At 34.4% G+C, this 13656-nt stretch overlaps 1 protein-coding gene across 1 annotated transcript; it reads left to right on the forward strand.

Annotated features, from left to right (window-relative positions):
- Positions 1–8768: 8768 nt before the first annotated feature.
- LOC145068458 (E3 SUMO-protein ligase SIZ1-like) lies at positions 8769–13656 on the forward strand. The gene is made up of 15 exons (XM_079015427.1): positions 8769–9146; positions 9886–9966; positions 10096–10138; positions 10225–10297; positions 10388–10666; positions 10801–10869; positions 10976–11066; positions 11163–11238; positions 11342–11415; positions 11569–11676; positions 11743–11904; positions 12014–12118; positions 12231–12311; positions 12585–13044; positions 13132–13656. The coding sequence occupies exons 1-15, from the start codon at positions 9120–9122 to the stop codon at positions 13281–13283; spliced, it is 1881 nt and encodes a 626-aa protein (XP_078871553.1). The 5' UTR covers positions 8769–9119; the 3' UTR covers positions 13284–13656.

The following is a 13656-nucleotide window of genomic DNA, read 5'->3' on the forward strand; positions in this document are numbered from 1 at the left end:
TGAGTCTTAGTACAATTGTATGTATAAGAAGAGAAATCAAGAATTGAAGAAATGGTTAAATCAAAAGGTCTATCATACTTCGTTCCAATAACAAGTCTTAAAGTTAAGATTGTGACAATGAGTAAAAAGTATTAAGAAGGTTTATAACATTCATCAAATGTGGAAAGTTGCGATGTCTTGGATAAGACAAAGACCAACTATGACCATTTTATGAAGTGTTTTGATAAAAGCTACACTAACTCTTGAATATTTGTTTTGTCAAGAAATGGTTATTGACAAGAGAATCTTATATGTCAAGGAGTCAGTGGGAGTCTTAATGGCCTTGGAAGGTTTCAAGAACAAATCAAATAAACCTTATCGATCATCACTAGCACACGAGTTGAGGTTTACAACCTATCGTGTTGACATTATTTTGTTTCTGTTCCGTTCCAATTATGCATGTGAATTCTATGAGTTCTCATTTGAATGCATAAAAGGCAAGGACCTTGATCAATGAAAAGTACATTGATAGGAAAAAGTGAGCTGCTTAACTACTTGGAAGACATGGTGGGCAGCTGTGCTACCATAAGGCAAGAAATCGAGATTAAGAAAGTTCGATCCATATGAGTTTGAATTTGTCGTAAACTTTGGTTTTAACAAATTCACATGGATAGGAACACATACACCGTTTAAATCTAAGTGTCATAAGATTTCCTCCTTCATGAAAATGATTGTGAGGAAATGCTTTCACTAAGAAAGATTTTAAGAAGATAATGATTGTAAAATTGCATTCTCGAATTCGATTATGGTTACGGTATCCCTTTCCATAATTTGAATTGTGAGGTTTGGCAATTGTTTAGACACACATATGAACTATCTAAGGCAAAGATGTATAAGTTCAAGAACCCTTGATAAAAAATTATCAAAGCACTAAGTATTAGAAACATGAACTTAAGAAATTCAATAAGCATTGTTTTTCTGAAAGTTAAGTTGTTTCTGAATACATGTCAAAGCTAGTGGGAGCATAAGTGTTATGTTTATAATAATCATCATGATAGTGGGAGCATAAATGTTATGATTGTATGATTATTAAGGAAAGTATTGCAAGTTGGCAATATTAATTATAGAAAACAAGAGTCATTCTTTGGAAAGTTGTAAGGATGGAATAGTTGTTTTGCTATAATTAAGGGAGAGAATATTATGCTTCATTTCAAATCTAAAGGCTTAGGTTGTGGAATGTTAATAAATTTAGTCAAAGGTACATAGTGTGTTCTTAAATTTCGATTATGATTACGACATTCCTCTTCACAATTCAAATTTTGAGAACATAGCAAATGAAATATTATAGCGGAAGATTGATAAAGTATCAAATCTTTATGTAAGACATTATGCATTGTGTCCCATATGCTTCGGGTATAGGATCGATTGCAAATGCTATCATATTTGACCATTCTAAAATTTTCCAATTGTCTAGCGCATTTAGAGGGAAAAGGACAAGAATCGGTTTTGACTAAGATAATTAAACAATTATCTAAGGACAATCCAAAGTTCGCCTAAGATTGGTCGCTTGTGAGTAGTTGGAAGTATGATATTGGATGGACCATGTCGACATTATTATGAAAATAGAAAAGATTCTATCGAGAATAAGTTGTCATATGGAAAATATGGAAATGTGTCCATATTGGGAATTGAATATTGAAAATCTATGTCTAGATTAGAAACTTTTACGCAAAAGGATGTTCAAAGGAATGTACTTTGAATGAGAAACATCATATCTAAGGAATTATATTGTAACAATCTACGATAGAGGAATTTGTAATTTCATTGACAATAGTCTTTGTGACTTTGGTGCGGTGATATTACAAATGGATCGTTGCATAAAATGTTAGAATCTAGCATATTCTATAAGTGACAAGAATTTGATATTCTTATACTTATGAAAAGGATTTGGAGTTGTGAAATGAGAATGATTGGAAATGTGTTCAATTTGATCTATTTCACAAAGTAAGAACCATAGATAAACATTGTGTGCATGCTAGGAGCATGGGACAAGTGTTGTAATTCAAGTAAGACGTTGACTAACCGAAACGACAAATAATGAGTAATCGACATGGTGATAAATAAAAGGTGTTTTATTTATACTCAAAGGTTTGAGGCCATATGGGATTAGTATTATCCTTGTGTTTCACTTTGCATGTTTTGACTTCCTGAATAATTTAATTGGTTAAGAATAGTCAAATTATTCGAACGGGCCACAGTCGTTCATATGTTGGAAGTAGGTATGAATGAAGACTATCATGAATTGGTGTGTGGAATGTCTAAAAGAGTATTAGACATAAGCAAATGTTTGCTGCAACATTCATGAGTGCTTATGAATATGAATTTGAGCATTGGATTAAACCCACACTCACTTGGATCACTCCATGGATTGTTATCACGAGTGATTGGTGAGACGATAACATCTTATATTCTTGAAACCGAGATGTGTGAGTTGTATCTTGCAAATTGGTTGCACATTGATAATATGTAAACGCACTAGTAACTTGGTGTTATAAAACATATTGTTGTGTGTGATTCGGTGAGTAAGTGCAAGCAAGCATTGTATCAAAGTTTATCCGTTCCTTTTATCCAAAGTTGGATAAAAGCGATATCTTTGGGCCCCTCAATGATTTTGTGATGACAAACGTAAATGCTCGGCCGGGATAGGGCTAATTTGATTTGTTCAATTAGTCAGTCGTCATAAATCGGGAATCGAGAAATAGTACAAAGAGAATTATTAGAAATCATGTCTCATACGATATCTAGAATGGAGGAATATATGATCCCTTATCTAAGGACACGCGTATCTGATAGGATCAGAGTTGACAGCGGCTTTGGAAAGCTACGATTGCAGATCAGGATCTGAAGTCATACGCATAGTAGTTATTAGACTTATCCAAGTGGGAGACTGTTGGATTAGTGTCTAAGTCCATTACTATTTTGGTATGTACTTGACCCGATGGTGCATGGTCCTTTTGGGTTGCCTTCACCAAAGCAACTTGATAGGATGAATTATGGAGAGAAAGGATTAAATATGATTTATTAATATATTATGGGAATAATATATTAAAGGAGAAATCATATTGTTTAATTAATATTAGTCAAGAATTAATTGGTAATTAGTTTTGTGACTAAAAGAGATTAATTAAACTTAAGGGACTGGAATTGTAATTATAAGATAATTGCAATTTGGGCCATGGATTGCCTTATATTAAGGAGTGGAAGAATTCTATGGGGAAACCCATAAGGAAATCGTCCAAGGCCTTAATTAAAGGGGTCCATGGGTTGCTTAGGGCTTAAGCATCCAAATTAGGGTTTCCTTGTTAGATAACCCTAATAGCCTCACTATATATAGACCCCTTAAGGACCAAAAACATGGCTAAGCTTCATTCTAGGGTTTCACATGTTTTAGGGCAGCCTCCATCCTCTCTCCTCTTCATCCTCTTGCTTGTGGTGTTTGTGAGCCATTAGAGGAGTGACATTTGTGACTCTAAGCTTTCTAAAGTCAATACAAGGAAATTTGAGATTTTTATTGCTACATAACAATCAAGGTAACATCTTAAACCTATTCTCATGTTAATATGATTACTTGAATGCTAGAATTAGGGTTTATAGTCTTGGATAACTTGCATGTAGGGGTGCAAACGAGCCAAGCTACTCGCGAGCTACTCGAGATCGGATCGTTAAAATCTCGACTCGAAATCGATTTTAAACGAGCCCGAGCCGAGCTCGAGCTTAATATTAAGCTCGTTTATTAAACGAGCTCGAGCTCAAGCCTATGTCATTAAGCTTGATTAGGCTCGCGAGCCTAAACGAGCCTTTATACAATATAATTTAATATTATTTATATATATTAAAATAAAAACATATTAGGGGAATTATGGATTTAGAGTATTAGTAAACGAGCTTCTTAACGAGCTCGAGCCGAGCTTAAGCTTATTTAGATATATCAGATAAAAAACGAGTCGAGCCCGAGCTCGAGCCGAGCTTGTATAATTCTTTACGAGCTCAAGCCAAGCTCAGTACAAGGAAGCTCGAATCGAGCCGAGCTCGAGCTCGAGCCTTATATAACTTAAACGAGCCCGAGCCGAGCCTGGCCAGGCTCGGGCTCGGCTCGGCTCGTTTGCACCCCTACTTGCATGTACAATAGAGAAACCTAGATCCAAGCATTAGGGTTTGTATGAGCACATAGGATGTTCTTAGGACCAAAACCCATCAAAACCTATCTAACAGATCATATAGCATAGCAACATCCTAACCAAGATACCGACCTAACCGGTCACTAACATAACATCATCCTATATACCAGGGTACCGACCTAAACCATGTCACTAACATAGCATCGTCCTATATACCAGGATACCGACCTAAACTAGGTCACTAACATAATACCATCCTAACTACCAGGATGCAGATCTATCAGATCAATAAACATATCAAACAACACCAGGATACAAATCCGATAAAGGGCCAACCTTGGTGCCTTAGACCCTGTTGATATAGTGAGGATAAATCACCTCGCAACGCTGATCTGATATGAAGAAATGAACTCCCGAACCGCTAGTTCACTGGAAATCCCAAACTATCACACAATAAATACCAAGTCATTATACAACATAACAAACTTGGCAAAGAGGGTCCACTCAATCCATCATGTCCATTCCCTTATATTGGGTCAAGGACCAATTCTAAGTCCATAACCTTGATAGACCTTATGTAAGGCCCATTATTGGCCCAATTTACTAAGTTGGGCCCAACCTCCTTATTGGGCTTAACCCCATGATCCGTTATCACTAAAACTGCCCAACACAATCTACTCAGAAAGTCCAGCAAGGCCCAAACCTTACTAGCACAAAAAGTAGCCCAAACCCAAGGCCAAATCACCAAAAGTCCACAAAAAACGTATGTTGGGCATACCCCAAAGCTACGTGGGGCGTATGCGAGTCTTGCCTTGACTAGAAAACGGGCCATTGACTTAGTACGTTGGGCCTATAGAACCTTACGTTGGGCGTACGCATGGTTTCACCAAAACCTTAATAAGTGCTTAATGGCTTAAGTACTTAAGCCCAAACTCCATATCCATTGACCAAATGTGCCTAGGACTCATAAAGTCTCGAACTTTATCACTTTGGACGTCCAGAAAGCTCTTAATCCAAAGTCTTAATCTATTAAGACCTTTATACTACTTGCATGGGACCTCTTAGACCATTGAGACCTCATTTTTATCACTTAACACCCCATCAAGAGTCTAGAAGGACAAATCATCTCGTCCAAACCACAACATACATCATCTTGGAACTTTTAGGACTAAAAATGGTTCCAAAATGCTAGAATGGCTAGATCTATGATATACAAGCATAAAGTTTGAAGTTTTTTTTTACTTTCTGGAGCTTCTAGGACACAAACTAACTTCAGATCTACAAGTCGATCTTCTTCTCCAACTTCTTGGTGCAATGTCTCCACCTCTAAGAGCTCAAGATACCCACTAACTCACACTCTCACACAAGAACTAGGGGTTGGGACGTTTTTGGAGGATGGAGGCTGAGAAGGAAGAGAGAAAATGAGCCAAAAGGATGTTTATATAGCCCCCAACCCGAGATATTAGGATTTTCATCCTTTATGAGTACGCCCAACGTACACAAGTGTACGCCCGGCGTACTGGGGCGCGCCTTAGTACGCTCAGTGTACCCTTATGTATGCGCAACGTACTCCTCCTGGTCCCAAAATTACAATTTAGCCCTTAGGCTCTTCATGGCTTTACCCTTCCATCCCCAGAGACTTCAAATGACAAACTTGGGATGTTACATAGGGTTTCATTAGAGGTGTTTTAGAGGAGGTGGAGGCTGAAAATGATGAACTCTTAAGGTTAATGGCCTTTAAATACTCCAAAAACCCTAAAAAAAATATGTATCCCACTAGGTGGGGGCGCCCCACGCTTTTAAAGGGCCCTCTGCACTTTCCGATAAATTCTTGATTTTCCGGTTTTTAGCTTCAACTTCAAACAATCATAACTTCTTCATTCTAACTTCATTTTCATTGATTCTTATATGCGTGCAAAGTTATTGAAAGGCCCCACAACTCTCACCACTTACTTTTGACTTAAATCATACATAAATTAATTTATTAATACACACAAAAGTGCATAACATTACTTTTCCCATTTTACCCCTTTGGCTTCAACTCACAATTCAAGGGCTTAAATCACTTAACCAACATTATCAACATCCAATAAGCTCTAAACTTTATTCCCTTGAATTCCAAGACATTTACTCGATCAAATTACGGTCCACTATCTTGAAATCAAGAACATCCGAAATTGGATGTTACATGTTTTCATTTTATTATATATTTGATCTAAAATTACTATTTTATCCATAGTTTGATTTTTAGATTATGTGATTTATATTAATATCCTAACCCACGCCCCAACACTACCAACAAACACTACACATATGAGGGTTACATCTCTTGGTTTTCTTCCTAGTAGTCACAGTTTAACGTTGTTTGTTAGATGCATGGGCACATGACATATTCTATTATCCTTATATGTAGATGACATGCTTATGATCATTAATGACTATGATGGTATTAAGTCTTTGAAACATGATTCGTCTCATTATTTTGCTATAGACTTGGGGTTAGACATGACTTCATAGGTATTGAGGTTTCTCAATCTTAGAAGGGTTATATTATGTCTTAGAGAAATACATATATGATATTTTAAATGTGTATATTTTTCTGACAATAGGACCGTTGATATGATTCTTAAGATATATGGTTGATATTACCCGACTGATGGTGTTATGCTATTAGATTCATGCTTATATCGTACTACTGTCAGTAATTTGGTTTATCTTACAATCACTCATTCGTATTCGGTAGTTTGGTTTATCTTATAGCTTATGTAGTTAATGTGATTATCAAGTTTCTTACTGCTCCTTCTATTGTTCACTATGGAGCTATTCCTTATATTTTTGAGATGTCTTTATGTCACTTAGTTTCAGAGTCTTTTGTTCCCTTTTACATATTATTTATGGTAGTGTGCCTACAATGATGTTGATTAGGATAGTCATCCTAATGGTTACAAATCCATTACAAATCTTTTGTTCTAGTTGTAGGTGAGACTTTAATTTCCTGATGAGTTTCACAAGGGAGGCATTGCAAATGTATTGTTGCTCGTCCGAAAATTTTCTCCCAATCTATTAGTTCATAATAAGATCGACCTCAAGGTGTGCAACGATTGTCGTAGTCCTTTGTAGTTGATAGATATTATATGTTTGGAATGATCATCAAACTGAGTAAGAGTCACCTATTTATTAAACTTTCAAAAAAAAAAAAAAAAATAGAAAAGTGAAGATTCAGGAAACCATCAAGGATGGCATGGAGAATTAGAGAACATTCCCAAATAAAAAAATGTTTTTCCTTATTTCATGTTTTGAAAAAATGCACTAATGAGCAAACCATCGGGTATGGATCCAAGAAGTAGAAGATGCTTTAGAACATACTTTCTGTCTAATTGAGTTACTAACCAAAACTATCAAACCGTGAAGAAGTCGAGGATGACCTGGAGGAGTAAAGGATGCTCTCAAAACTAAACCTCTTGGTAAACAGAGACTTTTTTTTTAATCTAAAACACCAAATCTAAGAAGTCATCGAGCATGGCTTAAAGCCATAATGACGCCTTCTTCTAAAACATAAAATTTTCAAAAAAAAAAAAATCATTTTAAGCTTGTATCATTGGTTTTGATGTTTAGGATCCTTGTCCCAACTTTAAGCTTTGCATCGTCCTCTATGCATCAAAAATAAAAGATATAATAATTAAAATTAAAATAATAAAATAAAAACTAACTAGCCCTCTATTTTCTTTGGGATACTCAATTGTAATAACCATGTGCAATAAGCCTTTTAAACACCTTGATTTACACTGGACGAGTAAAGGCTTGTGAGGGTTTGTAGTGAACATATCTATAGAGTTTAAGGGATTGCAATCGAGTCAAGATCATATCAATATCAATTTGGAAACGCATACTTATATATTTCTATATGGAAACATAATCAAATTGAGATTATTATGAAGGACCAACCATTCGACTAATGTCAATAATCACATGACAAATACTACTATACTAGACACTTATCTTAAGATATAAACTTCAAACCCTCAAAATAGATAAAATTAGGTCCCATTACGACTCTTTAGCAATAACAAATTATGATTACATTCATGTATGCATTATTGAATGGTATGTTGAGAACCAACAAAACATTAATACTCGGGAATCATATCGAGTTTTATTAGTCGGAGACCATGAATCTATTATTAATATTTCTCACGAAGAATAAATTCGAACTTGTTGAACTTTATACGATGCTTTATATCAAAACATTAATATCTGTGAATCATATCGAGTGTCATTAGACAGTAACCGTGAATCTGTTATTAATATTTCTCACGAAGAATAAATTTGAACTTGCTGAACTTTATATGATGTTTTATATCAGGCCTAAGTTTTCCGCCGGCTACATTTTCATATTTTTACTATTGTTTTATGGTAACATGCTAGCACAAAATATGATTATTTTAATGAATAATTTCATAAAATTTGTATAAGATTCAAACTTTCTTAGACGAACTTTGTATAAGATTCCAGATTTTATTAACAAATTTAACTATATATGGGTTCAAAATATATTATTTCTTAACTATGATGGATGAATGTGAAGTTAAATACGAAAGCCTTGATGCGATTGACACTATAAAAGCAAGGAAACTAAAAATCCCCTTACCGAAAAACCCTCGTTTGACGTCCGGTCCCCGAGCTGTCACACCGCTACCAGTTCGCCACTAATCGCCTCCGCCTTCTACGTCTCCTTCATCTTCTACTCTCTACTGACTATCACCGCGAATTACTACAACTACAATCGCCCATTCCCAAAAACACAAGCTAATTCACCAAAAGAGCACGCACTTTTCAGGATCCCTAATCCTCGATTAATTAAAATTCACCGTCTCAGTCACCATTACAGTAAATTGCTATTTGATTAATCCGGTTAGTTACCTGAACTTGTGCCGCTCATTTGGAACAGAAGATTGAATAGAGATGGGTGATATCGTGCCCGAATACAAGGTAAATTTTCACTTGATTAAAAAGTTTATGGTGTTTTTATGATCAGTGTAGTCGTAATTGACGTTTACGGAGGTTAATTTTGATTGATTTGCTGCGGAATGTGAATGTTATGCCGTTGAATTTTCCCTTGTGATTGATTTTCGAATAAATTACAGCTATCGGGGATATTGTTATGTTTTTTGCCCATATTGTCTGAAATCACGCAGAGAAAAGTTGGTTTTCTTGGATCCCTACGGACTCGGTGCTCTTGAATCCCTACGGACGTGTCTGTGACTGTATATTATGTATGTATCTATGGGTGTATAAATGTCTGTCTGAGTGTGGGTAACAATCGGTGCACATTTTCCTTGCTTTGCTTAATTCTTCCATTGCTAGTATAATGCAAGATGTATAACTGTAGCACAGTGGACTATCAGTATCAATTTAGCATCCAGTGTTTGAACAAATGGTCGAACCATACTGCTATCTGTAAAAATTTCAGGGACTAAGTTCTGTAGTAGGATGTTGAGTGGGCTATCATGTATGTCTTTGTAATCAATCTTCATAGTGATGTGATTATTTTACAAGTTTCCAAAATTAGTAACTGCATTTCCCTAGATACTCTATTATTTATCTATCTTTTTGTGTTACTACTATTATTTACATTACTTTTTTTCTGGATTGTTCTATGTTCATGTGTTTTCTTTTTTCTTTTTACAGCATTAACTCTTTTCTTTTGTATATACTCTTCGTTTTTTAGAAAAGAATGGCACGTTTTAGAATCCAAGAACTCAAGGATGTCCTTGGCCAACTTGGTCTTGCAAGAACCGGGAGGAAGCAGGTATATCTAATTATTTATAATTTATACCTGTTTATTATTTTATAATATTCATTTGATTATACCTTCTATAATTTTTCCCATTTCCTCCACATATTTTTAAAAATTTGTGACATGTTTACTTTAATATAGGACCTCATGGATAGGATACTGACTTTGCTTTCTGATGAAGAAGGTATAGGATTAGGACCTCTTGTTTTTTAACCTTTTTTTTTTCTCTTCTTCTTCTCACATTCCTCCTGATTTTGTTTCTATTATTAGATATTCATGGTCCACAAAAGAATAAACTTATCCGAAAGGAAGATGTAACAAAGATAATTGATGACATTTACAGGTAAGTTTGTTTTTTTTTTTTTTAAAATTTTTTCAAATAAGTCCACATCAGTTGTTCCTACTTCCTATTTATATGTTTTTATTGTTACAGAAAAATGCCACATACAGGGGCAACTGAACCAATAACAGGTGGACATTGTGTCTCTGATAGTAGTAGCATTACACAAAAAAAGGAGATTGTGGATCAAAAAGTTCGTTGTCCATGTGGCAGTTCTCTGAAAACAGAGTTCATGATTCAGTGTGCAGATCCACAATGTCATGTTTTACAACACATTCCATGTGTTATTATCCCATTAGAGTCTACTGAAGAAACTCCACCTGTTTCTTCTCAACATTATTGTGAAATCTGTAGAATCGATCGGTGTGATCCGTATGTATAATCTAATCTACCCTCTTATTTATCTGATCAATCTGATTATGTTATTTTTTTTCTGTATTTTATATGGGTTCTGATTATATTAATATTTATGTAATGGGTTTTGTTTTGAATTTTTATTTGATCAGATTTTGGAAGAGTTTGGCTCACCCTTTATGTCCTGTAAAGCTCAGTGTCTCAAATGTTCTGGATGATGGGTAAGTTATATATATTTTTTATCTTCAATACAGTGATTTTACATATTTTGCTTAAATCTTGAAAAATTAAACTGTTTTATTGTAATACAATATTTGTGTTTCTTAGTGAATCACAGTTACTACAGAATGTGGAAACAAGTTTCCAAATTACAAAAGCAAATGTACATTTACTTGAGAAATCTGGATATGATGTACAGGTTTGATTCTTTTATCATCTTATTACATTTTCAAATAGATTGGATCATTTTTTTTTTTAATTTTATTAAAAATTTTGTGTCACATTTCTTGAACAGGCATGGTGCATTTTACTCAATGATAATGTTCCATTCAGAATGCAATGGCCTCAGTATCCTGATCTAAAAGTCAATGGTGTGTTAGCTTTTGTCATTATACTATTTGATTTTTATGCTTTGTATTTATAATTTATAATTTATAATTTGAAATTTAAAATTCCAAGTTGTGGATTTTCCAGGAATTCCTGTTAAGACAATTAATAGGCCTGGATCAAAGACACTTGGAGCCAATGGTCGTGATGATGGTCCTTCAGTAAGTTATTTTATGATTGATTCTTCTGTATGAAGGAATGGAATCACAAATGAATGAATGGAATTAACAACATAATACAATGAGGAATGGAATGGAATTAAAAATGTTTATGAAAATGAAAATAAAATGGAATTAATTTTATTTTCTTTTCAGATTTCGGTGTTCCTGGTGGAGGGACACAACACAATATCTTTATCTGGTTCTGATGGTCGACCTTTTTGCTTGGGTGTCAGATTAGTAAAACAACGTACTATTCAACAGGTACATTCTTTATAAAGTATAAAAATTTATCTGAATAATTAATAATAATAATAATATTAAATGAAGGTTATCAGCATGATTCCTAATGAACAAGAAGGTGAATCATTTACTGAAGCTGTTTCCCGTGTGTGTCGTTGCATTGGTGGAGGAATGGCTGCTGCAAATGATGATAGTGACAGTGATTTGGAAGTTATTGCAGATAATGTCACAATTAATCTTCGTTGCCCTGTAACTATTCTGATAAAACCATTATTTAATTTGCATAATTTAGTAATTTAAGCTTATGTGGTGGTTTTATAATATATTTTTTTGTTGTTTTTTTTTATATGAATGGCAGATGAGTGGGTGTAGAATGAAAACTGCTGCTAGATTTAAAGGATGCATACACCTTGGATGTTTTGATCTTCATACCCTTGTCCAAATCAACCAAAGATCTAGAAAGGTAACTGTTATTATTTTTACAATCTGTATGATGGAATGGAATGATCTAGTCCATTCCCTTTCCGATTGGTGTATACCTGTAATTTGCATAAATGATATGTTTTTGTTTGCAGTGGCAATGCCCTATTTGTCTGAAGAACTATTCCTTAGAAGACATCATCATCGATCCCTATTTAAATCGTATCGTGAAAATGGTATTATTTATTTATTTTTAATTATGTTACATTCTAGAGCAAATTAGATTTTTGCTCCCCAAGTATAACTGATTCTTTCATGTTTGATCCTAAAAGTTTTTCCCTTGCAGTTTTGGTCCCTGTTCCTTACTAAGGACCAAAAATATTCATTTTACTTGGAACAGGGACCAAAAGCTCTACAAGAACCAAAATTGCAAAAACCAGCTACACTCAGGGACCAAAAATGTAATTTATTCAAAATTCTAATTTAATTTTTGTATTTTTAAATAAAAGATGCAAGCTTGCGATGAAGACGTAACCGAGATTGAAGTTAAATCCGACGGATCATGGCGAACGAGACTGAGTCGTCCATTTATGGATCTTGAAAGATGGCATCTTCCGGAAGGATCTTTATCTACATCTAAATTTAATATTAATTCAAATTCAAATATGGAAACCTCTGAAGTGAAAAGCGAACATGAAGGAAATCAGTTAGAAGAATGTGTTACACCTTATGGGCATGAAGTAATATCAATGAGTAGTGGTTCTTCTGATAATAACATGAAAGAAGATGATAATAATGAGATGATGGATTCCATGCCATATAATAATAATTATAACCAAACATCCGGAATCACAAACAGAAGTTCTTCATCTTCAATCGGTGATCCAAGTGTGATTGTTCTTAGTGATTCCGACGAAGACAACTGCGATATAGCTTCTGCTACAGAAGATCCTGTAGTAGTTCCACCTGGTATGACTTTTTTACCCTTTTTTAAATATAATAAAATTAATATATCTTCTTTTTTTCTAAATATGTCACTATATCTTATTAATGAAGGTTCATTGGATGTTAAAGCGGAATCTAGCCAGATGAGTAATGGGAGAGGAGGAGGGTTAGGGTTAATTGGAGGCGACCCTTTTACATTTCCTCGGCAACCTAGGACTGTAAGAAACCATCATGGGACAAAAGATGTAGCAGCAGCCGACTAAAACCAAAAAGTAATAATAATGATAATAATAATAACAATAGTAATTATTATTATTATTATTATTTAACCTATTATAATATAATTATGCTTTAGTCTTTAGATGTAGTTATAAGTGAGACAAACAAGTGTGGTTTATAGATGATAGTGGAGTAGAAGTAGGTGGTAGGTAGGGTGGGTATAGGTTCTCATCGTTTTTGTAAATCGAAGGTTTGATCATCGGCCTCTTTTCACAAATCTTCGTATTTTTGTTTTTTGTTTTTGGGTTATCAAGAAAGAGCTTTGTAAATCGTAAGTAGTATCTGTTTTGTACATATGGCGAACTGGACCCTACCTTTTTTTTTTTTTTATTTTATTTATTTGTGGCTATTTGCATA

This window comes from Lactuca serriola, chromosome 8, assembly GCF_051521515.1.
Source record: "Lactuca serriola cultivar US96UC23 chromosome 8, Lser_US96UC23_V15, whole genome shotgun sequence".
Classification (NCBI taxonomy): Eukaryota; Viridiplantae; Streptophyta; class Magnoliopsida; order Asterales; family Asteraceae; genus Lactuca; species Lactuca serriola.